The sequence below is a fragment of the Vombatus ursinus genome, unplaced genomic scaffold (genome assembly GCF_900497805.2).
Source record: "Vombatus ursinus unplaced genomic scaffold, bare-nosed wombat genome assembly UNPS02014900.1, whole genome shotgun sequence".
In the NCBI taxonomy this organism is placed as follows: domain Eukaryota; kingdom Metazoa; phylum Chordata; class Mammalia; order Diprotodontia; family Vombatidae; genus Vombatus; species Vombatus ursinus.
Window position 1 is genome coordinate 1,414,769 of NW_020954678.1, and position 26,526 is coordinate 1,441,294.

General features: G+C 38.7%; 1 protein-coding gene across 3 annotated transcripts in view; it reads left to right on the forward strand.

Moving 5' to 3' along the window:
- The window catches only part of DDX19B (DEAD-box helicase 19B), a 50,619-nt gene that overhangs the window by 9,343 nt on the left and 14,750 nt on the right, over positions 1-26,526 (forward strand). For 2 of the 3 annotated variants that reach the window (XM_027843244.1, XM_027843245.1), the window contains exons 2-8: positions 13,492-13,540; positions 14,787-14,840; positions 19,735-19,870; positions 20,210-20,302; positions 22,606-22,708; positions 23,402-23,516; positions 25,517-25,694. In XM_027843244.1, coding sequence (XP_027699045.1) covers positions 13,492-13,540; positions 14,787-14,840; positions 19,735-19,870; positions 20,210-20,302; positions 22,606-22,708; positions 23,402-23,516; positions 25,517-25,694 — 728 coding nt within the window. Of the gene's footprint in view, positions 1-254; positions 424-13,491; positions 13,541-14,786; positions 14,841-19,734; positions 19,871-20,209; positions 20,303-22,605; positions 22,709-23,401; positions 23,517-25,516; positions 25,695-26,526 lie in introns of those variants that run through there. The other variant, XM_027843243.1, reaches the window with a different exon arrangement.

The window sequence follows — 26,526 nt, forward strand, 5'->3', positions numbered from 1 at the left end:
GCGTCATTGCCAGATTTGAGGTGGAAACCAAAGTTGCCTCGATTTATTTGCACTTCTCTAATTATTAGTGATTTGGAGCCTCTTTGTAGGCTTGGTGACAGCTGGATTTTCTTCTTTGAAACTGCCGGTTCCTCTCCCCGCCCCCTGATGGGCTGGAGGGGGCGTGGCCCGGCTTCTTGGGGCGGGTCCGGGGGCGTGGCCCGGCGCCTCGGAACGGAAGTGGCGGCCCTGCGCCCTGCCCGGCTTCTGGTAACCGGCGCTCCCCGCCCCCTCCAGGCTCAGCCTTTGCTCATGGGGTCCTCCGTGCCGGCCCTGGACCCCTCCCTGCGGCGGCGGCCGTCCAGCCCGGGCCACCGGCCGGGAGCCATGGCCACTGACTCGTGGGCCCTGGCGGTGGACGAGCAGGAGGCGGCGGCCGAGTCGGTGAGCTGGCCTTGCCTGTCACGGAGCCTGGGCCCTGCGGGAGAGGGGGGGAGCGGGGCCGGGGCAGTGGCGGTAGCGGTGGGCGGGCGGGAGGCCGGGGCCGGAGCCCCCCAGCGCGCGTCCTTTTTTGGTTTACGTTTTTTTCGCTGGGCAAAATCTCTCTCCTCTCTCTCTCCTCGGCATTGAGAAAAAAGAAAGCCCCAAAGCCTTGTAACAGATGGACGCAGTCAGGCTTGGTCGTGCCCCCAGTGTGGGTCAGTCTGCGGCGTCAGTCCATCCCCTCCATCGGGAGGTGGGAGCATGGGAGAAACAGTTTTGCTAGGCAGATGTTAGGCCTCGGGCTCTCGGAAATAGGAGCTCTGTAGAAGGTATTACCCAGCCATCTTTGGTCTCTGAGTACCTTCCTTCCCACTTGACAGGTACACAAAGAAAAATGGGAAAAGCCCCTGGCCGACTCCTCTGCTGTATTTGCGGATAAAAACGGTTTCATTTTAATTTATGTATATATACCCAGTATGGTTTCTGGTTCATGGTAGGATCCTTGATAAATACTTGTTGATTGATTGATTGACTTCATTCCCTTACATACTAAAACCTCTCTCCTTTTCCCCTCCCAGACCTTTTTTTTTTTTTGGTAAATGTGTCTCATTGGTCATAAGTAGAGAACTGATAGCTCTGATTTGGGACCAACTCTCATGTGATTTGAAAAGTATTTTTCGAAGTTCCTGAAAACTATTTCAGTCATTGCAGTGTGCTAATTATTGAAATTCTACTAGTAGAAATTAATTGCATTGGGTTTTATGCTCTGGTAACATACCAGTACCCTTGGGATTGGTAACAGGTGACCATAATCTGTTATTTACAATGGTAATATTAAGTGGTTTATAAAATACTTTTGACTTCGAAGGCTTTAATGGAAGGAGAGAGGTATAAAGTAGGAGCAGTGCTGATTGAGGACAGTTCTGCTTGAGTGGGCAGGCCTGGTCATCCTAAGGATCCAAGGCACTTAAGAATATGGACCTTAATGCTAGTGGGGTGGGTACATAAAGTTTCCAACCTTTCAGTTTTGGCTGAGGCCAGCACCAGTGAGTTTAAAATTTCTGCCTTTCCTATAGGGGGAGGTTCCACAGAGCTAATGCTATAAAGGTTCCTCTAATAATAGTTTAACAAGAAGGAAAATCTGTCTTTCTATCTCTGAGTTTTAGGATTTCTTAGGTGCTTGGATAAAGGCCAGTTGAAAGTTTGTAGTTGTGATAACAGTTCTTTGATAGGTTTTATATTGTTCTTTCAGTTTGCTGGTTAATTTCCAGAGGTAGAAAATGTTTCCAGGGAATTTGTAACATTTATTTCTTTTAATTTAGTCAAAGTAAATAGAGCAGTAGGAGGGCAGTTTAGGAGCAGCTGTGGCTTCTTATACTCTTTCTTAAGTGTTTCCATCACTCACTAGAGTGATGGAAAATAGAGTTGGAAGAGAAAGGATTTAATGAAGCAGACTTTGCTTTACAGGTCTGTGAGAGCATGTTTTACATGTTCTGAGTTCTGTAGAACTAGGGGTGGGCATTCTGTACTTTTGGGTTGTGCTGGGACCTTTACAGAATGCCAGAAATTTTTAATTTATTTTATTATTACAATATTTTTACCTGAAAATTATATTCTAATTGTTATAATTTGGTGCAAGTCTATTTGTTTAGTAGGAAGGATGATATATCAAATAATAGCATATCTTCTATTGAAAAGGTCTTAAAATGTTATACCCAACATTGGTAGTGATAAATATTTGCAAAGCATTTAGACATCAGTGTTTATTGAAAGAAATACAGTTTGAGTAATTTATGATAAGCTAGATATATTATTTATTTGGAAAGGCTTTCAAACGTTGTCATTAAGTTTGTTATTATAAGTATTAAAGTAACCATCCTCAAACTTCCGTAACAAAGAGTAGCAGATTGACACAAGTAGTTTAGAAAGGCTGCCTTGTAAATTTATTTGTATAATTTACTAAGATAGTCAACATTCAGCCGTATCCTTTACCAGCAATATTCATCAATATATAGTTTAGTATTTTTTCCCTTCCTGTCTTCCCAACATCACTTCCCTTGTAGATTTTATTCTCACAGATACCTAGAGATGTTGTTATTAAATGTCTTTTTCCTTCAGTAGGATTAGAAAGTCTTCTCCACGCACAATTGATCAACAAATGAAATTATTTTCTTTCCCTTCCCCTCCTTCAACCCTAATTTTGCATAAGTGTGGAAAGTATCCACCAGCTCTTAAAAAACATATTAATTAGCCTTGGCCTGTTCTGGAGAGTGAGTTAAATATTGCTTGATCATGGTGATTTTTTAAAAAGTACTTTGAAGGGTAATGATGCTGTTAGAATCTTTTTAATTCTTCAAAATAGCTCTCATTTTTGTTTTTGATTGATTACTCATTTGATAGCATTTCTTATCCCGAGGGGAAAAAGTATCTTCTTGAACTCACAGAAACTTGACTTCCTCCAAAGACTTTGCATTCCAGGCTACATTCTACAGCACTTTCTCAAATTTACCTGGACACACTGGCCAGTAAGACAAGTAGGCATATTCCTTACTTCTCATTGCTTCCAGAATCTCCTTATGTCCCCCCATCAAAAAGCAGCTCCTTTTCTTTGAGAGTTGCTCTATGCATCTACGTCATCCTATCTAAATTCATGTTGCAGTCTTTGTTAGCTTCCAAGTCATTCTCCCTTCTTTGTCAAGGAATTCAGTGCCTGACTCACAGTTCTCTTCACCCACTCAATCTCTGCCCACAAACTTAAGAACTTCAGTATATTTTTTAATGTTCCCTTAAAGGTTTTGACCTTCTAGTTCCTTAGCCTCAATTCATAGTACCTACTCATTCACTGTACCTTAGCCAAACATAGAGTTGGATGGTCATACCTTTGATCTTGTCATCCATAACTGTACAACCCAACTCAATATTTTCTTTTGCATTTTTTTCCTTGGCATAGACTGTAATGCATACTTGGGATGCACTTATTCTGAGTCTAAGAGGCCTTACTTTTTTCAGGCTCAATTTAGGCCATATTCCTAGAGGAGGTTTTCTTCCTCCTCAAATTATGTATAGTATTTAACTTTATCTATTTACATATTATCAGCTCCAGTAGAAGGGAAGCCCCTTGAGGGCTGTATTTATATCCCTAATACCTATCACAGTGCCTCTTAATCTAGCTCTTCCCACTTTTTTTTTGTTGTTTTACATCTCTTCAAACCGTGACACAGGCCTTCTTGCTGTTCGTGGAACAAGAGGGTTTGTCTATCTTCTCTGTCTGTTCTCCAAGCCTGGAATGCTTTCCCTCCTCCTCTCCAACTATGTTGGCTTCCTTCAAGTCTTAGCTTAAATCCCACCTTTAACAAGAAGTCTTTTCCAACCTCTCTTAATTCTCATGCCTTCTGTCTTCTAATTATTTTCTTTTTTCCTGAAGAGGGTTAGCATATATTTGTCTGCTTGTTGTCTCATCTACTAGATTATGAGCTTAAGGTCAGGGACTGTCTTTTGCCTCTTTTGGTATACCCAGTGTTTAGCACAGTTACTGGTACATGACACTTAATAAATGTTTATTAAGTCAAAACAACGTAATTGGACATAATTGGTGCTTGATGATAGTTTGTTGAATGAATAAAATGAATATAGTTTACCTAGCAGGCTAGGTTCTGTCTTTTCAACTTTCTTCTTTAATTTCAGTTCCTTGTTAACTACTTTTGTCCTTTATTTTCCAGCTTAAAGACCATTCTCTTTGGAAGAAAACACATAAACAGAATAGGAATTGGGCAGTTCAATATTTATCTTCATCTCACCCATTCTGAGCAACTGTCTTATCTCTTTTCTGATGTTCCTATTGCCCTTATGTACTTAGTTTAAAAGCATAAAAACAAGAAACATCTTGTGTTGTTCCTTGCATGAATTGCTAGCCTCAGTTCACTCTGAAGATTAAAGATCCTATCAGGACTCTTATAGGACTATTCTATTCTATTTTGTATTCATCTTCAGTTTACCTAGCTTTGCTTTTGTTTTTTGTGCTTTTAAAAATTTAAAAATTTGAGTTGGTTAATGAAGTTACGCTATACCTGTAATGTTCTCTTTACACTGGTCTCGCTTTTCCTATTCCATTTGTATCTTTTTTGCTTCTATCCTTTGAATTCAAATTCAGTTCTCTTGGGTTGATTTCCCATGCATATTAAGCCAGTGGACTCTACCTGTCCTTTGTCGAGCCCTTTCTAATACTTTCCATTGTCTTTATTGTACTAGGTTGGAGAGAAAACATGGAAACATAGGTATTGAATTATATGCCTTAAATTACGTAAAAGAAATGTCATCTCCTTGACAGCAGAGGCTATTAACTTTTTTTTTTTAACATCCCCAGTCCCTAGCACAGTACAGTACTTCACACATAGTAGGAACTTAGCAAATGCTTGTTGAATTGTAATATAGGATCTTAGGTACTTGATTTGTTTCGTAAGAGTGGTTTGCTTCATACAGTTGTTTCGTGGGAGTGAAAAGATAGCGTATCTGGTTTGTGTTGTAGCTGAAGGACTGCTTCCTAAAAGGATGCAATATTTGTAAGCATAGCATGATGACACATAAGTTTGAGGCTTCTGGATGCCTGAAGTAAGTAAGTAGTTCACTTAGTTCCTCAGGATTGCTGTAACATGGAAGATTACGGTGAATAGTAGTGACTGTATTTTGACAGCAGGAGAAGAATCAGCAAAGGCTTTGATAGACATGGAGAAACCTGGTAAACTACATGTTCTGGAACAAGCTCTTGTTAGAGGTTCTTGATCATTTTTGATGTGAAAACCTTAAAGTTGCTGAGAGCCTTTCAAATAAGGTCAATATTCGTTTTCTACTTCCTGCATAGTTTGCTGGCCTGGAGTTAGGAAGACCTGAGTTCAAATCTGGCTTCAGGCACTAGTTATGTGACCTCGGGCAAGTCACTTAACCTCTGTTTTCCTCAGTCTCCTCATCTGTAAAAAGGGGATAATAACATTACCTACATCTCAAGAGTTGTTGTGAGTATCAAATGAAATAATATTTAGCTTAGCACTGCTGTGCCTGGTACCTAGTAAACATTGTATAAGTGCTAGCTATTATTATAATTATAATCAAGATCAGACATAGTGCTGATGAGTAGTAGTTACATGCCAGCAGCATTTTTATTTCTAGTTTGGGTATTTGGATATATAGAGTAGTCATGCTGCTCCCTGAAGTTTGAAATTTAGGGTACCCAGCATGGTAGTTGGGTGGCAGTTGAATTTGAGGCTGTACTTAGGCATGCAGCAGTACCATAGATGGAGCATATTTCTCAACAGAACTGGTTTATAACCATTCATGTTTATAAATGCTATTTTCTTAATTTGACTTTCTTTGACCACCTTTCCTGTCTATATGCCTTGATAAGGCCATATACAATTGGTGGCTTCCTCTTCTCTTACTCTCCTTGTAATTCTCTGTAGTCTGGCTTCTGACCCCATTATTCAACTGAAACTACTCTCTCCAAAGACCAGCGATATCTTAATTGCCAAATCCAATGGCATTTTCTCAGTCCTCATCCATCTTGACCTCTCTGCAGCCCTGAACACTGAGAATCACCCTCTTCTTAATAACTCTTCTCTTTAGGTTTCTGTACCACTATCCTTTCGTAGTTCTTTTCCTCCAGACTGCTGCTTCTTAATTTTCTTTGTTGGATCTTCTTTCAGGTCATACTTGCTAACAGTAGATTAGAGCCTGGGCTCTTTTTGCTTCTCCCTCTTTGCCATTTCACTTGGCCATCTCCTCGGGTCCCATGGATTCTGTTATCTCTACCTTGAAGTTTCTCAGATAGATTTGTCTAGCCCTAGCCTTTCTTCCTGGGCAGCTAGGTGGTATAGTAGATAGAGCACCAGCCTGGAGTCAGGAACGCCTGAGTTCGTATCCAGCCTCAGACCCTGGCCAAGTCACTTAACCTTGTTTGCTTCATTTCCTCATCTGTAAAATGATCTGGAGAAGGAAATGGCAAACTTCTCCAGTGTCTTTGCCAAGAAAACCCCAAATGGGGTCATAAAGAGTCAACATAACTGAAAATGACTCGACAACAACAATAACCACCTCTCTCCTGACTTTTAAACTCACGTCTTTGACAGCCTGTTGACCATCTCCACTGGATATCTTGTAGGCATCTTAAACTTAACTTATCCAAGATGGAACTCATCTATTTCTGCTTCCGGAGCCAAGATGTTGGAGTAAGAAGTAAGTTGCTTTTATCCTCCCTCATTGACCTCTGAAAGCCCAGAAAATATTGACCTAGGAAAAACCCTGGAACAGCTGAACCAGCAGAAACATGGGGTACAGCAGTCTTGTAGCCCAGAAAGCTTGGGGGATTAACAGGAAAGGTCTCTCTTGCTCTGAAGGACAAGGAGCAGTACAGGACTGGAAGCGTCCCAGCAAGCTAGCATAAAGCCCCACCTCAGCATACCAGGGGTATATCCTGAACCGTGGTGAAGCAGGCAAGCACCAACACTAGGACACCCCTCCACCCCCGAATGCATCACTACAGGCAGGGGAACCGGTGGATACCAGCTCTGAAAACCACCACGAGCCACGTCTCTCAGTGCCTCAGCAAAACTCTGGGAAGCACAACTCTAAGAGGTAAAGCTCCAGGCTGAGAGACATCCTCCAGCAGTGAAACATCCCTATTGCAAGGCCTGGGTGAGGAGGAGCCAAAGAAACGAGCACAAGGACTGGGTGAGCAGGAGCCAAAGAAACGAGCACAAGGACTGGGTGAGCAGGTGACCCCCAGGGGCCAGACTCCCCACTCCTACCCCTAGAGCTCCAGTGTTGCTGATTTCAGCCCAACACCAGGTAAGCTGCCAGAACTCTACAGGCTCTGGCTGCCAGAGTCTGAGGCCCTAACACACAAAGCCAGTGACCAGGCCCCCAGCCCCCAGCACAAGAAGCTTGGGTCAATGTCCCCTGCTCTCCATGAGGAGAGCTCAATTTTTTTTTAAAAGTCAGGAAATAAGCAAACACCATGAGCAAAAAGAAATGTACAATGACCATAGATGCTTATTATAGGGACAGGGAAGATCAAGTCAGAAATTCAGAAGAGGACAAGATTGTCAATATACCCACATCTGAAACTTCAGAAGGGAATATGAACTGATCTCAAGCCCAAAAAACCTTCTTGGAAAAGCTCAAGAAGGATTTTAAAACTCAGATAAGAGAGATAGAAGAAAAATTGGGAAAAGAAATGAGAGGTATGCAAGAGAGAGTCAATAGCTTGGAAAAGGAAGGACAAAAATTAACTGTAGAAAACAAGTCCTTAAAATATACAGTTGACCAAATGGAAAAAAGTACATTGAAGAAAATAACTCCTTAAAAAGCAGAATTGGCCAAATGGAAAAGGAGGCATACAAACTCATTGAGGAGAAGAACACCTTAAAAAGTAAAATGGGCCAAATGGAAAAGGAGGTACAAAATCTAATAGAAGAAAACAATTGGTTAAAAATTAGAATTGGGCAAGTGGAAGCTCATGACTGTATGAGAGTGAGAATCAGTCAAACAGAAACAAAAGAATGAAAAAATAGATGAAAATGTAAAATACCTCATTGGTAAAACAACTGACCTGGAAAATATATCCAGGAGAGACAGTTTAAAAATTATTGGTCTACCTGAAAACCATGGTGAAAAAGAGAGCCTGGACAGCATCTTTCAGGAAATCATCAAGGAAAACTGCCCTGAGGTTCTAGGACCAGAGGGTAAATAGTCATTGAAAAAATCCATCGATCACTTCCTCAAAGAGATCCCAAATTGAAAATGCCAAGGAAAATAGTAGCCAAATTCCAAAATTACCAGGTCAAAGAGAAAATACTGCAAGCAGCCAGAAAGAAACAATTTTAAATATCATGAAACCACAGTCAAGATTAGGCAGGACCTTGCAGCTTCTACATTAGAAGATTGTAGGGCATGGAATACAATATTCCTTAAGGCAGAGGAGCTTGGATTACTACCAAGGATCAACTACCCATCAAAACTGAGCGTAATCTTTCAGGGGAGGAGATGGACATTCAACAAAATAGGAGATTTCCAAACCTTTCTGATGAAAAGACCAGAGCTCAACAGAAAATTTGATCTTCAAATACAAGACTCAGGAGAGGCATAGAAAGGTAAACAGGACAGAAAAAAACAACATGTTATTAACAAGGGCAAACTGTTTACATCCCTACAAGGGAAGATGGCACTTGTAAGTCTTGAGAACTGCATTGTTATTACACCATTCAAAAGGGGTATATATAGACAGAGGGGGTGAGTAGAAGTTGACTTTGATGTATTGATAGAGAAGCTAATTAAGTGGACTAAGTGGATCTAATTAAGGGATTGTACTGGGAGAAAAGGAAAGGAGGAGGCAGACAAAGGTAAATTTCATTACATGAGAAGGCACAACAACCTATTATAGTAGAGGGAAAGAAGGAAGGAAGATGAGCATTGTTTGAACCTTACTCTCATCAGATTTGGTTCAAAGAGAGAATAACATAATCAGGTATAGAAATCTAACTTACCCTATAGGAATTAGAAGGGGAAAGGGAAAAGTAAAGGGAGGGGGCTGATAGAAGGGAGGGGGAACTGAGGGAGGCTGTAGTCAAAAGCAAAATACTAGTGAGGAGGAAAAGGGAGAAAGGAGAAAGGAAAGCATAACTGGGGTGGGGAGGGATAAGATAGAGAGAAAGACACAGATAGTAATCATAACTGTGAATGTGAATGGGAGGGACTCTCCCATAAAACCGAAACGGATAGCAGAATGGATTCAAAACCATAATCTTACATGTTGTTTACAAGCAACACATTTGAAACAGAGGGATACACACAGGGTAAAGGTAAAAAAAAAGTCAGGAGTAGAATATATTATGCTTCAGCTGAAGTAAAAAAAGCAGGGGTAGCAATCCTTATCTCAGACAAAACAAAAGCAAAAATAGATCTAATTAAAAGAGATAAGGAAGGAAACTACATCCTGCTAAAAGGCAACATAGACAACAAAGTGATATCATTATTAAACATATGCACCAAGTGGTATAACAGCCAAATTCTTTTTTTTTTTTCCTTTTTTGCTTTTTGGTGAGGCAGTTGGGGTTAAGTGACTTGCCCAGAGTCACACAGCTAGTGCCAGATTCTTAGAGGGGAAGTTCAGGGAGATAAGGGACGAAATAGGCAACAAAACTATACTAGTGGGGGACCTCAGCCGCCTCCTCTCTGAACTAAATAAATCTAACCACAAAATAAACAAAAAAGTTAAGGAGGTGAATAGAATTTTAGAAAAGTTAGATATGGTTCACCTCTGGAGAAAATTGAATGGGGATAGAAAGGAATATACTTTTTTCTCAGTGGTACGTGGCACACAAAATTCACCATGTATTAGGGCATAAAAACCTCACAATGCAGTGCAGAAAGAAAGAAATATTAAATGCATCCTTTTCAGATCATGATGCAGTAAAAATTATATGTAATAAAGGGCCATGGAAAGATAGACTAAAAATTAATTGGAAACTAAATAATCTAATCCTAAAGAATGAGTGGGTCAAACAACAAATCATAGAAACAATAACTTCATCCAAGAGAATGACAATAATGAGACAACATACCAAAACTTATGGGATGCAGTGAAAGCAGTTCTTAGGGGAAGTCTGATATCTCTAAATGCTTACAAGAATAAAATAGAGAAATGAAGTGGGCATGCAACTAAAAAATTAGAAAAAGAACAAATTGAAAATCCCCAACTAAATACCAAATTAGAAATACTGAAAACCAAAGGAGAGATTAATAAAATTGAAATTAAGAAAACTATTGAACTAATAAATAAAACTAAGAGCTGGTTTTATGAAAAAAAAAACAATAAAATAGATAAACCTTTGGTTAATTTAATTGAAAGAAAGAAGAAAACCAAATTACCAGTATCAAGAATGACATGGGTGAATTCACCACCAAATGAAGAGGAAATTAAGACAACAATTAGGAACTATTTTGCCCAACTGTATGCCAATAAATTTGACAATCTTAGTGGAATGGATGAATATTTATAAAAATATAAATTGCCCAGATTAACAGAAGAGGAAGTAAAGTACTTAAGTAACCCCCATCTCAGAAAAAGAAATTGAACAAGCCATCAATGAACTCCCTAGGAAAAAATCTCCACGTCCAGATGAATTTACATGCAAACTTGATCAAACATTTAAAGAATAATTAATTCTAATACTATATATACTATTTAGGAAAACAGGTGAAGAAAGAGTCTTACCAGCTTCTTTTTATGATACAAATATGATGCTGATACCTAAACTAGGAAGAGTCAGAATAGAGAAAGAAAATTATAGACCCATTTCCCTAATGAATATAGATGCAGAAATTTTAAATAAAATATTAGCAAATAGATTACAGCAACTTATCACGAGAACAATACACTATGACCAGGTAGGATTTATACCAGGATTGCAGGGCTGGTTCAATATCAGGAAAACTATCAACATAGTTGATCAGAACTGAACTCATCATCTTTTCCCCAGTCCTTTCCTTTTCCTGACTTTCCTATTACAGTAAAGGATACCACCATCTTCCCAGTTACTCAGGCTTGTGATTTAGGTATCATCTTCAACTCTTCATTCTCTTCCTTCTTATTTCCAATCAGTTGCTAAGTCCTGTCAATTTTTCCTTTGTGACATCTCTAGCAAGTATACCTTCTCTTCTCTCCTCTGGCATTGCTACTACCCTGGTGCAGACCATCATCACCTCACACATATCTTATTGCAATAGCCTGCTGGTTGGTCTCCCTACTTCAGGTCTTTCCCCACTCCAGCAGTCCCCATCATCAGTCAAAGTGATCTTCCTAAAGCTCAGTTCTGACCATGTCATGCCCTCATTCAGTATATTCCAACAGCTCCCTATTAGTTCTAAGATCAAATATAAAATCCTGCTTTGCTTTTAAAGATCCTCATAAACCAGGCCCTTCTCCTTTTCCAGTCTTTGTATACCTTGCTTCCTTTCACATGTTGTGCAGTTGAGCACGACTGGCTTTCTCGCTATTCCTTGCCCAATTTGCTCCATGTCCTGATTCAGTGCATTTTCATTTTTTCATGTTTAGAATTCTCTCTCCTCATTTCAATTTCCTTAAGGTCCCAGTTAAAATCTCACCTTGTGCAGTAAATCCTTTTCTCTATGATCCAGCTCCAGTTTACCTTCTGTATCTCTTGTTTGTACATGGTTGTTTGCATAGTTGTTGTCTTCCCCATCAGACTGTGGACTCCTTGAGGTCAGGGATTGGTTTTTGCCTTTCTTTGTTTGCCCAGTGCTTAGCACAGTGCCCATCACATAATAAAGCTTAATGAATCCTTGTGGACTTGATTCCCACCTCATCATCCTGAGCTATCTCCAGTTGTCTTGACCTATATCTGGCCACTGGACTCAGATGGCTCTGGTGGAGAAAGTGAGGCTGGTGACCTTGCATAGCCCTCCCTCACTTAAATCCAGTTCACTTAAGTCGTGGCATCATCTTTCTGATGTCATGGTCCTCTTCATGAATGAGGGACAAACAACAACCTCATCATCACTCTTCAGTTGCCTCTGCCCCTCTGATGGGAGAGCAGGAGGGAGGAGCAAAAACTCCGCCCAGAGCCTCCATTTAAAGAGGGCTCCCAAGCCAGCTATCTTGTCACTTCATTTTTTATATTTATGTCCCCAGCACTTAGCTTAGTGCCTGGCATGTAATGGATGCTTAGTGATGTTTTATTGACTGACTTGAGTGTAAGCCTGCTATCCAACATTGCCCGTGGCATTAGCTACCTTTTGTTTGCAGTATCAGAGAAATGATAACTTGGATCACATCAGATGAAATCCAGCAAATATTTATTAAGCACCTGCTGTGTGTGGGTACTGTGTTAGGCACTGGGGATACAAAAGTGACAGTCTCTTCCCTCAAGGAGCTTATATTCTACTGGGAAAGTAAAACATGTTCACAGATGATTAAATAGAGTATATATTCAAAGCAATTTTAGAGGTGAGAAGAGACTTAACAACTAAGAGTCAGGAGAAACCCCTTGTAGGCGCTTCCCCTTAAGTCACATTTTAAAAGGAGATAAAGGATTCTGAGAGATGAGGGAGAGGGAGAGCATTCCAGACTTGCAGGTTGGAATAGAAAAGGTTGTGTCCAGGGAAGAGCAGCAGGTGGGTGGTTTTGGGAAGATTGTATGTCTGAGGGGTATCACAGTCCTCAGCCTAGAAAAATAGGTTGGAGCCAGGCTGTGAAGAGCTTTGCATGCCAAACAGAGGAGGTTAGGTTTTGTTTGTTTGTCCGAGAGCCATCGGGGACTCGGTGGTACCTTCTGCAGGAGGGTGACATATTTAGACCTGTGCTTTAAGAATACTAATTTGGCAGCAATTTGTGGGGTGCATTAGATAAGGGAGAGACCAGAAAGATGATGAGTGTCTGAATCAGGATGCTTAGGCCACGTGAGAGCGTATGTTAAGAGATGTTGAGAGAGAATAGACAAAACATGACCACTGATTGGATGTGAGGGGTGAGTGAGAGGGAAGAGTCGAGGATGATTCTCAGGTTGGGAACCTGGGACACTGGAATACACTCAACAGAAATTGGGAAATTAGGATGAAAGCCAGCTATATCCATTTGGGAGTTAGCTCAGTAGAGATGATATTTCAGTACATGGGGAGGCTGATGAGATCGAGAGGGAAACTCTTCAAATGGAAGGGAACAGTGTCTCATGTCCTGACTAATTCCTAACTTGTAAGAGAAATGTTTTCAGAATAATTGGCAAATTCATGAATTATAGGAGCATTAGTCAAAAAAAGTTTTGAGTTTGGACTGTTAAAAAATCATTTTTCATCCCACTATTAAACTAAGGAAAATTTGCTCTAACATTCTTTCCTCCAACTTTTAAGCAAAGAAGTGACCTTGATATATTTGGGGATTAGATTGTTTCAGCCTCTCTCAGAGCTAAAAATATTTGGGTAGATAATGGTCCTGATACATTTCCCTTTTATTTCTCCATGTAGTTGAGCAACTTAAATCTGAAGGAAGAGAGAGTCAAACCAGATACCAATGGTGAGTAGCTAGTAATTATAAACAGAGCTAAAAATGAAATGTGGTTTTATTCAAGGTGTTTTTCTCTGAACTTACAGCAATCATATAGAAACATAGTTTGTATTAAGCATAGCAGTTGATAAATGTCAATGTCAGATTTAATCCTACCCCCACCCCACCCTAAGCTAGATTTTTATAAGGAAATCTTAATATATTTATGTAGATGCTCACTTGGCCTTTGATCATTGAATGTAATGCCAGTGTTGTGGGGCTTTTTATTTGTAATATTTCTTTTTAATAAGGATGAATAGAACAACCAATGTGTGAGCAACCAAAGAAAATGCTCATTCTAATTATTTTAACATCAAGTTTCTCAAGCAGGACACTGGGGGCGGGGATCTCTGTAGAAAGTTTCTCTGATGAAGGTGTGATTTCTAAAATAGGGAACTAAGTCAGATCTATAAGGGTTAGAGCCATTCCTCAATTCATAAATGGTCAAAGGATATGAATAAGCAGTTTTGAGACAAAGGAATCCAAATTCTCAATACCCATATGAAAAAATGCTTCAAATCACTGGTAATTGGAGAAATACAAATCAGAACTTTTTTGAGACACCGCCTTATGCCCATTAGATTGGCAAAGTTGACAAAAGAGGAAAGTGATTGATGTTAAAGAGGCTACTACAAAAACAGTTCCGTTAATGTACTGTTGGTTGAACTGTGAACTGGTCCAGTCGTTTTGAAAACAATTTGGAACTATGATGAAAAAGCTGTTATTAACCAAATATACCCTTTGACCTAGCAGTACCACCACAAAGATTGAAGAAAGAAGAAAAAACCCATATATACAAATATATTTATAGCAATTCTTTGTAGTGGCAAAGAATTGGAAACTCAAGGGATGCTCATCAATTGGGGAATGGCTATATGAGCTATGTTATGTGAATGTAATAGACTACTATTGTGTTGATAAGTCCGTAGGTTTTTGGTAGGGACATTTTAGAGAGGCTTTAACTATATGCAAATACAATACTTGGAGTCATTTTGTTAGTTTAGGAACCTACAAAGATATGTATAGGATCGTGTTTGGTATATTATATAGAATAGTAACAGCCAGGAAAAATTTGGGGTGGGGGTGAGGTAAGAATGGAGAACCATTTTTTCTCCCTAGGCTTTCACATCTTTTGTTTGGCACAAGATTTGAGTTGTCTTAACTCTTTGAACATAGGATTTGCTTTTGACTAACAATCTTTTGTCTAATTCTTCAGGTACTGTTGTCAAATCCAGTGAAAATGTAGAAAAGACAGATGAAGAGGAGAAAGGTAAGTATAGTTTTAAAGTAGGGAAGGAATAAAAGGATTCTATGAATTAGGTTCTTAAATTTAAAATAAAGAATTGGACTTATTTGTAAGGCTTCATTTTAAAAAGTGACAATATGAATCACAGGACAGATAAAGAAGCCCTAAACTTATAATACATTTTTTAAAAATTGTTTTTATTTTTATTTTTATTCTAACGTGTTTTTAAAACTTTGGATTACAAATTTTCTCCCTTCCTCCCTCCCCACCCACCCTTATTGAAAAGGCAAGCATCTCGATATAGGTTATAGATATGTAGTCATGCAAAACACTTCCATAGCAGTCATGTTGTGAAAAACTAAATATATTTCCCTTCATCCTATCCTACCCCCCATTTATTCTATTCTCTCTTTTGACCCTGTCCCTCCTCAGAAGTATTTGCTTCTGATTATCCCCTCCCCCAATCTGCCCTCCCCTCTATCAACCCCCTTCTCTCTTGTCTCCTTCCCCCCTTATTTTCCTGTAGAGTAAGATAGATTTCCATACCCCATTGTGTATGGTATTCCCTCCTTAAGCCAAATCCTATGAGAATAAATTCACTCATACCCTCTCACCTTCCCCCATTTCCCCTCTACTGTAAAAGCCTTTTCTTGTCTGTTTCATGTGAGATAATTTACCCCATTCTACTTCTCCCTTTCTCCTTCTCCCAGTATAATCCTCTCTGATCCCTTAATTTTATTTTCCAGATATCATCCCTTCATCTTCAACTCACCCTGTGCCTTCTATCTATCTATCTACCTATCTATCTATCTATCTATCTATCTATCTATCTATCTATCTATCTATCTATCTATCTACCTATCTACCTATCTATCTATCTATCTATCTATCTACTTATCTATCTATCTATCTATCTATCTATCTATACATACGTATAATTTTTTTCCCTCCCACTACCCTAATACTGACAAAGGACTCATGAGTTACAAATATCATCCTTCCCTGCAGGAATGTAAACAGTTCAACCTTAATAAGTCTCTTATGGTTTCTCTTTCCTGTTTACCTCTTCCATGTTTCACTTGAGTCTTGTATTTGAAGGTCACATTTTCTATTCAGCTCTGGTCTTTTCCACAGGAATGCTTGAAGTCCTCTATTTCATTGAATGACCATTTTTTACCCTGAAGGATTATACTCAGTTTTGCTAGATAGGTGATTCTTGGTTGTAATCCTGTCTCCTTTGCCCTCTGGAATATTATATTCCTTGCCCTCCGGTCCCATAATATAGAAGCTGCTAAATCTTGTGTTATCCTGATTGTGTTTCCACAATACTTGAATTGTTTCTTTCTGGCTGCCTGCAATATTTTCTCCTTGACCTGGGAATTCTGGAATTTGGCTACAATATTCCTAGGAGTTTTCCTTTAGAGATCTCTTTCAGGAGGTGATCGGGGGATTCTTTCAATTTCTATTTTGCCCTCTGGTTCTAAAATATCAGGGCAGTTTTCCTTGATAATTTCCTGAAAGATGATGTCTAGGTTCTTTTTTTGATCATGGCTTTCAGATAGTCCAGTAATTTTTAAGTTCTCTCTTCTGGATCTATTTTCCAGGTCAGTTGTTTTTCCAATGAGATATTTCACATTCTCTTCTATTTTTTCATTCTTTTGGATTAGTTTTACAGTGCCTTGGTTGCTCATATAGTTGCTAGCTTCCAGTTGCTCCATTGTACTTTTTAAGGAAGTATTTTCTTCAATAAGCTTTTGAACTTCCTTTTCCATTTGGCCAATTTTGCTTTTTAGGGCATTCTTCTCTGCCTTGGCTTTTTTAGACCTCTTTTGCCATTTGGGTTAGGTTATTTTTTAAGGGGTTATTTTCTTCAGTATTTTTTTTTTTTTGAGTCTTCTTTAGCATCACTCTCAGTTTTTCCTCTACTTCTCTTACTTGCTTCTCAAAATCCTTTTTGAGCTCTTCCATGGCCTGGGACCAATTCATATTTTTCTTGGAGGCTTTGGATGTAGGAGCTTTGACTTCATTGCATTCTTCTGGTTGTATGTTTTGATCTTCTTTGTCACCAAAGTAAGATAATATAGTCTGACTCTTTTTGCGCTGCTTGCTCATGATCTCAGCCAGTTACTTGAATTATAAACTCTTTGTTAAGGTAGTGGTCTGTTTCCAGTGTGGAGAATGTACTGTCCCAAGTTCAGGGGTTTTATGCAGCTGTTTTCAGAGATACTTCTAGGGACCTGTAACTTTTCAGTTCTTCCAAGGTGCTATGATCAAGGGCGAGGTGTTTACTCCTTTCCTGTCCTGTGCTCTGGTCTATGAGTGACCACAAGCTCTCTTTTCTGTCTTGGAACTGTGAGGAGGATTTCCTCTCCACAGCCACTGCAAGTTCCACCACGCCAGTGCTCCTTCTCGCCTCAGGACCACCACCCAGAACTGTGACCCAGCTCAAGCATGGGCAAAGCAGGAGAATCCTGCACCATCAGAGAGATCCCTGCAATCCCCCTCTGATCAGCCACTGGATTCCCCCTCAGTCTGTGGGCGGGGAGCTCAGGAGACAGCCTCCGCCTTGGGGCTGAGCTGGGGGAATGGTGTTGGGACCCAGCTCTTCTCTCTCACCACAGAAAGACTTTTCCCACTGACCTTCTAAGTTGTCTTTGGCATTTGTAGGTTGAGAAGTCTGGAAACCACCACAGCTGCCTGCAATTCAGTCCTCTGAGGCCTACTCTAGGTTAGCTGTGGCCTGCTTGCCCACGCTGAACTGAGCTCCTCTCCCAGCCCAGCGCAATATACCTTTCAGGTCAACCATCCAGGTTGTCTTGGGCTGGAAATTTGTTTCACTTTGTCTTTCTGTGGGTTCTGGTGCTTTAGAATTTGTTTAGAGCTATTTTTTTTATAGGTATTTGGAGGGGTTTGGGGGAGAGCTCAAGCAAGTCTCTGCTTTTACTCTGCCATCTTGGCTCCACCCCCTAAACTTATAATATGTTAAAGGGATTGTACTAATGATCTGTATTTAAAGTAAATTGATATGATCTTTAGCATCAAATATTTACTGAATCTCTGACCTTGCCCTTCCAAGCCTCAGCCTTGGATTATTCTCCCATCTGCTACCTTTGTGTTACTGAATGAAGCTAGAGCAAATCATGAAACTGTGCTAACTGGGTCTACTACAAATCTATGTTACATAATCTCACCTAGGCCCTCATTGCAGCAAGGAAATCCTTTTATATCTCCCTAACTGATTAATTATTCCACTCACCACAGCAAAATTTCTAAACCTTCTCTTCTCAAACTTCCCATAACTCCCATTTCCTCTACCCTCTAGGCTGAGAATCTTGTCTCACATTTCATTGAATAAATTGAGGCCATTCTTTGAGAGCTGCCTCTCTTCCTGTCCTCATCTCACATCATTTATGCTTTCTGTTACTATCTCCTCCTTCACTTCTGTCCCACATGAGGAGGTGGCTTTTCTCCTTGCCAGGAAAAACCCCCTGCACCTGCTCAGGAGATCCCATTCCATCCTGCCTTCTCTAGAAGATTGCTTTTTCTGTCATCCTCACTCTTTCACTAGTCCTCAATAGTTCCCCATCTACTGGCTGCTTCTCTACTACCTATAATCATGCCCTTGCCTCCTCTATCCTCTTAAAACCTCTCTTGATCTGTCCTTCCTGCTACCTATCATCCTATATCTCTTCTTCCTTTTGTAGCTAAACGTCTTGAGAAGTTGATGCCTTTGCGTCCTTTCCTCTCACTCTCTTCCTATCTATCAAAGACATCCCCATCCCCCTAGTTACTCAGGCTCACAACCTAGATGGCATCCTTAACTATTTGTTTGGTCTTAACCCCATATGTAGTCAGTTGCTAAGTCCTGTTGATTTTTGCTTTGTGATTACAATCTGTTCTCTGACACTGCCACCACCCTGGTGCAGCACCTCATCACCTCACCCCTGGGCAGTTGCAGTGGCCTGATAGCTGGTTTCCTAGCCTCAAGTCTCTCCTCACTCCAGTTCATCCTCCACTCATCTGTCAAATTGATCTGATCATATCTGACACACACACACACACACACACACACACACACACACACACACACACACCCCTCCCCCAATTCAACTCCAGTAGCTCCTTATTATTTCCAGGATGAAATATAAAATTCTTTCTTTGTCTTTAAAAAAACTTTAAAAACCTTTTCATAACCTGACTGCTACCTACCTCTCTAGTCTTCTTATACCCCTGCACTTCCCACCATGTATTTTGCAATCCAGTGACACTGGCCTCCTTGTCATTCTAAGACATTCCATGTCTTGATTCAGTGCATGTTTCCTGATTCCCCTTTAATGTTTAGTGAGTGTCTTTCCTCTGTTGATTATATTTAATTTATCCTAGGGGTGTATTTGGGGTGTGTGTGTGTGGTGTTTGTACCTAATTGTTTACATGATTTTCCACCCATTAGACTGTTGAGCTCCTTGAGAGTGGGTACTGTCTTTTGCCTTTCTTTGTTTCCCCAGCACTTACCACAGTGCTTGTCACATAATAAGGAATTAATAAATCCTTGTTAACTGACTGGTTGAGACAGTAGACAATTTTTTTAAATCCCCATACTAAAAAAGTGAAGTTATAAATATCACAGAAAAAAATTGACCTTTGTGACAAGATGTGGATAGACAAAAAACATTATTGCATTATATGAATTTTACTTCTTTGTAAGTTTTCCATTCTGGTAGTTTGAGGTTTGTGGGGAAGACAAAGGATTGGCGGAGGTGGTAGGGAGAAAGGGTAGAAGAGGAAAGGTATTGATAAGGAAGAGCAAGAGGGAAAAATACGAACAGATGTTGTGGCTATTATAACATTTAAGCACATATGAACTGAATTTTAAGTTTTCATGAATCACTTTTCATCATTATTATATTCTTCACCATAGAGGATAGAGCTGCCCAGTCATTGCTAAATAAGCTGATCAGAAATAATCTTGTTGATAACACCAATCAAGTGGAGGTCCTCCAACGGGATCCAAATTCCCCCCTCTATTCAGTGAAGTCTTTTGAAGAGCTTAGGCTGTAAGTATATTGTCTTTCTAATTATTATTAGTCTGTCATGGCCATAATGCCACACAAATATAGGCGCTTCATTCAATATATAGCCTTCTATATAATCTAGTGAAGGTTTTAAGTGCCAATATAGCTAAATGTATTTATTCTCTCATCACAGCAAAATGTTTTCCTAATCACTTGGAAATTATGATAGATTAGCATGTATACTTGTTTTTTGAAATAGTAAAGTTTTTAATTAACTGTAGGTGCTTTAGATGGTGTTGCATGTTATTATCTGCTGAGCATAAGTGTGACTTTTAGTATGGACAATTACAAGTAAAATGTATATCATTATCATTCTTACAGGAAACCTCAGCTTCTACAGGGAGTCTATGCGATGGGTTTCAACCGGCCGTCTAAAATACAAGAAAATGCATTACCCATGATGCTTGCTGAACCGTGTGTATCCAATTGCAGTTTAGCCCTTTTATAATTTCCTTTTTTAACTCCTTTCATTAGTTATTCCAAAAAATTGAAAAGATTGTTTTAGAAAGTGTGATTTCTACAGCATGATTTAGAATGAGTATACTTCTGAAGAATATCTAACATCACTAATGGACATTTTAAATGTCAAAACTTGATACACACAATCATTTAAATTTTGAGTGTCCCTTTTTGCTTCTTTAGAAATAGGTATTCTGGTCATATTTTAACCTGGAATATTCAACTTCCACTCATACCAAAACAGTGAGACCTTTATCAAAGAAACTTGCTGTAAAAAGTTTTTTCCAGTTTCTAATCTTGGCTGCATTCATTTTGTTTGGGCTAAATCCTTTTAAATTTCACGTAATCAAAATTATCCATTTTACCTCTTGTGATCCTCTCTATCTCTTGTTTGGTTATGAAGTCTTCCCTTATCCATAGATCTAACAGGTAAATGTTTCCATGCTCCCCTAAATTGCTAATGCTGTCACACTTTATATCTAAATCATGTACTCTTTTTTTACCTTATTTTAGTGTATGGTATGAGATGTTGGTCCATCCCTAGTTTCTGCCAGACTGCTTTCAAGTTTTCCTACCAGTTTTTGTCATATAGTGAGTTCTTGCACCAATAGCTGGGATCTTTAGGTTTGTCAAACACTTAGGTTACTATGGTCATTTACTTCTACATATTGTGTGCCTAATCTATTCCACTCACCAACTACTGTATTTATTTACCAGTACCAGATTGTTTGATGATTGCTTCTTAGTTGTATAGTTTGAGATCTGGTACTTTAAGGCCTCCTTCCTTCACTTTTTTTTTCCCATTGATTCCCTTAATATTCTTGACCTTTTGTTCTTCCAGCTGAATTTTGTTATTATTTTTTTCTAGCTCTATGAAATAATTATTTGGTAATTGGATTGGCATAGCACTGAGTGAGTAAATTAATTTAGGCAGTATTGTCATTTTTAGGCTTGGCCTACTCATGAGCAATCAATATTTTTCTAATTGTCTTAGTTTGTCTTTATTTGTGTGAAAAATATTTTGTAATTGTGTTCCTATAGTCCCTACATTTGTCTTGGCAGGTAGACTCCCAAGTATTTTATATGGTCTACAGTTATTTTAAGTAGAAATTCTCTTTCTATCTCCTACTGAGTTTTGTTGATAATGCATAAAAATGATGATGATTTCTGTGGGGTTATTTTATATTCTGCAGCTTTGCTAAAAGTTATTAATTATTTCAAGTAGTTTTTTAGTTGATTCTCTAGGGTTCTCTAAGTATCATGTCATTTACAAAGAGTGATAGTTTTGTTTCCTTATTATCTATTCTTATTCCTTCGATTTCTTTTTCTTGTTTTATTTCTATAGCTAGCATTTCTAGTACAATATTGAATAATAATGATGATAATAGACATCCTTATTTTACTCCTGATCTTATTGGAAAGACTTATAGTTTATCCCTGTTACAGATAATGCTTGCTTTTGGTTTTAGATAGATACTCCTTACCATTTTAAGAAAAGCTCTATTTATTCTTGTGCTTTTTAGTGTTTTTTTTTTTTGTTTTGTTTTTGTTTTATTTGCTTTTTGGTGAGACAATTGGGGTTAAGTGACTTGCCCAGGGTCACACAGCTAGTAAGTGTCAAGTGTCTGAGGCCAGATTTGAACTCAGGTCCTCCTGACTTCAAGGCCAGAGCTCTATCCACTGTGCCACTTAGTTGCCTTACTTTTTAGTGTTTTTAATAGGAATGAGTGTTATCTTTTGTCAAAAGCTTTTTCTACATCTCTTGATATAATCATATGATTTTGATAAGGTTAATTATGCTTATAGTTTTCATAATATTGAACCAGCCCTGCATTCCTGGTATAAATCCAATGTGCACATAGTATATAATCTTTGTGATGTGTTGCTGTAATCTCCTTGTTAGTATTTTATTTACAAATTTTGCATCATATGACTAATATGGAATATTTTTCATGACTTCTTGTGTATAATTGATATCACATTGCTTGCTTCTCAATAGGTGGGGGGAAGATTAGAGGGAAGGAGAATTTGGAACTCAAGTAATTTTAAAAAAATAAAATTTTTACATCAATATTCTTTAGAGGAATTGGTCTACATTTTTTCTTTCTCTGTTTTTCTACTCTCTGGTTTAGGTATCAAAAACTATATAGTGTCATAGAAGGAATTTGATGGAAATCCCTTTTTTACCTATTTTTGCCCTAATCATTTTTCTTTTTAAATTTAAGCTCTTTAATAATTCCTGCCCTTTCTTGACCTAGCCCACAGAACCTGATTGCTCAGTCTCAGTCTGGTACTGGCAAAACAGCTGCATTTGTCTTGGCTATGCTCAGCCAAGTGGAACCTTTGAACAGATACCCCCAGGTAAGGGTTTGGTGGGTAAGTGTTCCCTGACTAGCTTGAATCTGGACAAATGTTGCCATATGATGGTGTCTCAGTTCCTTTAACAATAAGTATACCATGGCTCCCTCAGAAGTGGATCATATATTACCAATGTATTTTGAAGATCTTCCTGGTCAGTTGCTAAGCTGTTACACATTCGCTTCTCTACTACTACCCCTTAGGGAGAACAGCTATTAGTGGTATCTCCCTCACTTCCCCAATAAGCCTTTGGGACAATGCAAAATAATTCCTTTCTAGGGTTAAGGTGGAGAGTTAAGGAAATGAACCTCTAAAATGACATCTCAGACTCAGCTCAGGCAAGAATTTTATAGTTCTTTGATCTGCCTTAAATAGGACAGATACTAAAATACCAGGAGGTGAGCAATTCTGTGAATCAGTGCTCCCATGCAGATGTACTTTAAGGGTTCTATTAGCCAGAAGATGTGTAAATGATGTGTATTGTAATTTACAGTCTGAGAAAAATTCCCTCTTAATGCTGTTTAGCCTTGGTTGGTGGGGTCACTAGGAAAAGTCAAAATCACTAAGTAACCTTACCCCCACTAAAACAAAATGTCCAAATGTTTCCTTGAACTGTGTACCTTGGAATTCTGTGTTGCTGAATGACTTTGTTAAATTACAAGGTGCATGTCTTAATTTGTATTATTTTCTTTTCAGTGTTTGTGTCTGTCACCAACATACGAGCTGGCACTTCAGACGGGAAAGGTGATTGAACAGATGGGCAGATTTTATCCAGAACTTAAACTTGCTTATGCTGTTCGAGGCAATAAATGTGAGTGTACAAGGAGGATGATATAGTATTTAAGCTTAAAAAATATTAGAATATGTGTACTGTTAGACTTTTTAAATGCCATGATTAGTTTTGCCAAACTATTTTCTCTTTTTTATTTTTTTAAGGGCTGGCTTATCTGGGAGGGGAAAGGGCAAGGGAAATACAGGTAATGTAAAAACAAAAGATAATCAAAAATTTATTTAATAAAAAGAACTATAAGAAAACAGAGAGATTTTCCTCCTGTGCTATAAATAAAGCTTGAAAAACCATTAAAAGCCAATTAATGTCAGTGATACCTTAAGTAAGTAAGCTGTTAGTAATGCACATTTTAAGTTAACTTGAACTTGAGATGAGAAAAATGAAACAAAATAAAATCTACTACAAGGTACTTTATCAGTATCAAATCTCAAACTGTTCTATGAAGGATAATCATTAAAACTTTTTGGTACTTGTAACAAAGATTTCATTAGTGGAACTGATGAGTTAACATAGCATACAGAAATAAACAAAAATAAGCCCTCAACTCCTGGTTACTGGGGAAAGGACTCACTAGGTGACAAAAACTGCCAAGAAAACTGAACCTGTAGTCTGGCAGAAATTAGGTTTAGACCAACATACCAAGGTAAGTTCCAAGTGTATACATGACTTAGATATACAGAGTCCTATCATAAACAAATTAGAATCAGAAGCAATCCTGATCAGGATGGGGAGTGATGAGGAAGCATATCTGAAGGTCACACAAGTTTTTTTAGGGCAGATGAAACTGAGCTTGAAAAAAATGAGTGATAATAGAGGCCTGTGATGGGCAGAAAATGAGGGGGTTGGACTAAAAAGAGGTCCTTGTCAACTTTTTGCTTTTAAGAAAAGGGGTACTTTTTACTTTTTTCCTTTTCATAATTTTTTTCTTTTAGTGGTTTTTCTCCTCAAACTGCATAGCCCTGGTTTGTAGCATGGTACATCTGTGTGCTGATCATAGAAAATTTGAGAAATACTTTTTTCCTGTCTTGGCCTATATAATTTCTTGGTCTCATATAAGTTGCCTTCACTGTCCAAGGCCATTATGAACTCAGTGCTCAAAGAAATCTGAAGCTGTAACTCAGATAATCTCAGATTCTGTCTCCTTTATTTTTTCACTGAAGTTTTTAATTAATTAATAAATTTTTGGTAAGGCATTTGGGGTTAAGTGACTTGCCTAGGGTCACATAGCTAGTAAGTGTCAAGTGTTTGAGGCTGGATTTGAACTCAGGTCCTCCTGACTCAAAGGCCAGTGCTCTATCCACTGCGCCACCTAGCTGCCCCTAGTATTTTTATTTTTTAATTTTATATTTCTTTTATCATCAGCTTGACAAACATCAACAAACATGAACATTTCTTTTTACAAAGAAGTTTGCATATCAAACTAAATTTTAGTGTTAAAACCAGCTTATCCCTGGACTAACTCTAGACTGTGACAATGAAAAGGATGCCTAAGACATGAGACATTTTAGAGAGAGAAGAGATAGGACTGGCTGACTGGTTATAGAGGCGGTATGGCCTAAGAAAAGTAGAGTGCAAACTTGAATTCAGGATGACCAGGGTTTGAATATGGCCTCAGACACTGATACACTATACAAGCCACTTAAATTTGATGAGCCCCAGTTCCTCCATTGTAAATGGCATGTTACCAAAGTACTTACCTCCAAGGATGGTTATGAAGAGCAAATGAAATGAGATGTATCTAAAGGGAATTTACAACATTAAAAAGTCATGCACATGCTTGCTACTGTTGTTGTTCTTGTTAATATAAAACAAAAGGAAAACTTATATGAACATTTCTCTACCTCCTTTCTTGTTTGATCTTCAATTTCTTTTTATCCAGTGTTTGTGAACACTTAAGTGCTATAGTGATAATATGTCCTTCCAGTTAAGATATCTTTGTTCAAGTATATCTGTGCGATGTTTTTGTTAATAATCATCTGATGATGGAAACTCTCATGGAAAGTTTATTATTGATTCAACAGTAGAAAGAGGTCAGAAGATCAGCGAGCAGATCGTAATTGGTACCCCTGGCACAGTTCTGGATTGGTGCTCCAAGCTGAAATTCATTGATCCCAAAAAGATCAAGGTGTTCGTTCTGGATGAAGCTGACGTGATGATAGCCACCCAAGGCCATCAGGATCAGAGTATCCGCATCCAGAGGTACGAGGTGCTGATGGGAATAAGGGGAGGAAATCTTCCTAGAGGAAACTAGCTCAGAATGTAAGACTACAGGTGATTTTTTGTGATTGCTTCTGTAACTCAAAAGCCCACCTTTACCATTCTTGTGCATAGGTGCCATTGTTGTTGTTCAGTCGTTTAAGTCATGTCCTACACTTTGTGACCCTATTTGGAGTTTTCTTGGCAGAGATACAGGAGTGGTTTGCCATTTCCTTCTCTAGCTAATTTTACAGTTGAGGAAACTGAGGCAAACAGGGTGAAGTGACTTGCCCAAGGTCACACAGTTAGTAAATGTCTGAGATAGATTTGAACTCATATCTGCTTGACTCCAGGTCCAGTGTTCTATCTACTGCACCATTTAGCTGCCCCTAATTTATTCTCAGAGAGGATGTTAAATCGGTAGATTGATTAAGCCAAGGTAGTTAAGTCTTTGTATATCTTTATAAATCAATGTAACTTCGTTTATTTGGAATAATGTAATTATGATGCAGTCTTTTTTTTTTGTTTTTTTGTTTTTATTTTTGTTTTTTAAATTGAATTTCATTTTCAAATCTGCATTCTTTCCTTCTCTCTCCTCTCCACCCCACCCCCAAAAGAGAAAGCAAGAAAAACAAAACTACTGTTACAAACATGCATATTCAAACAAAACAAATTCCTACACTGGCTATTTCCAGAAACAAAGTCTCAAACTGTATTCTAAATCTATTTTTTTTTTCATTTTTTTGTTTTCAACATTTACTTTCACAAGATTTTGAGTTCCAAATTTTTACCTCATCTCGCCCCTCCCCCCATCCCAAGATGGCATGCATTCTGA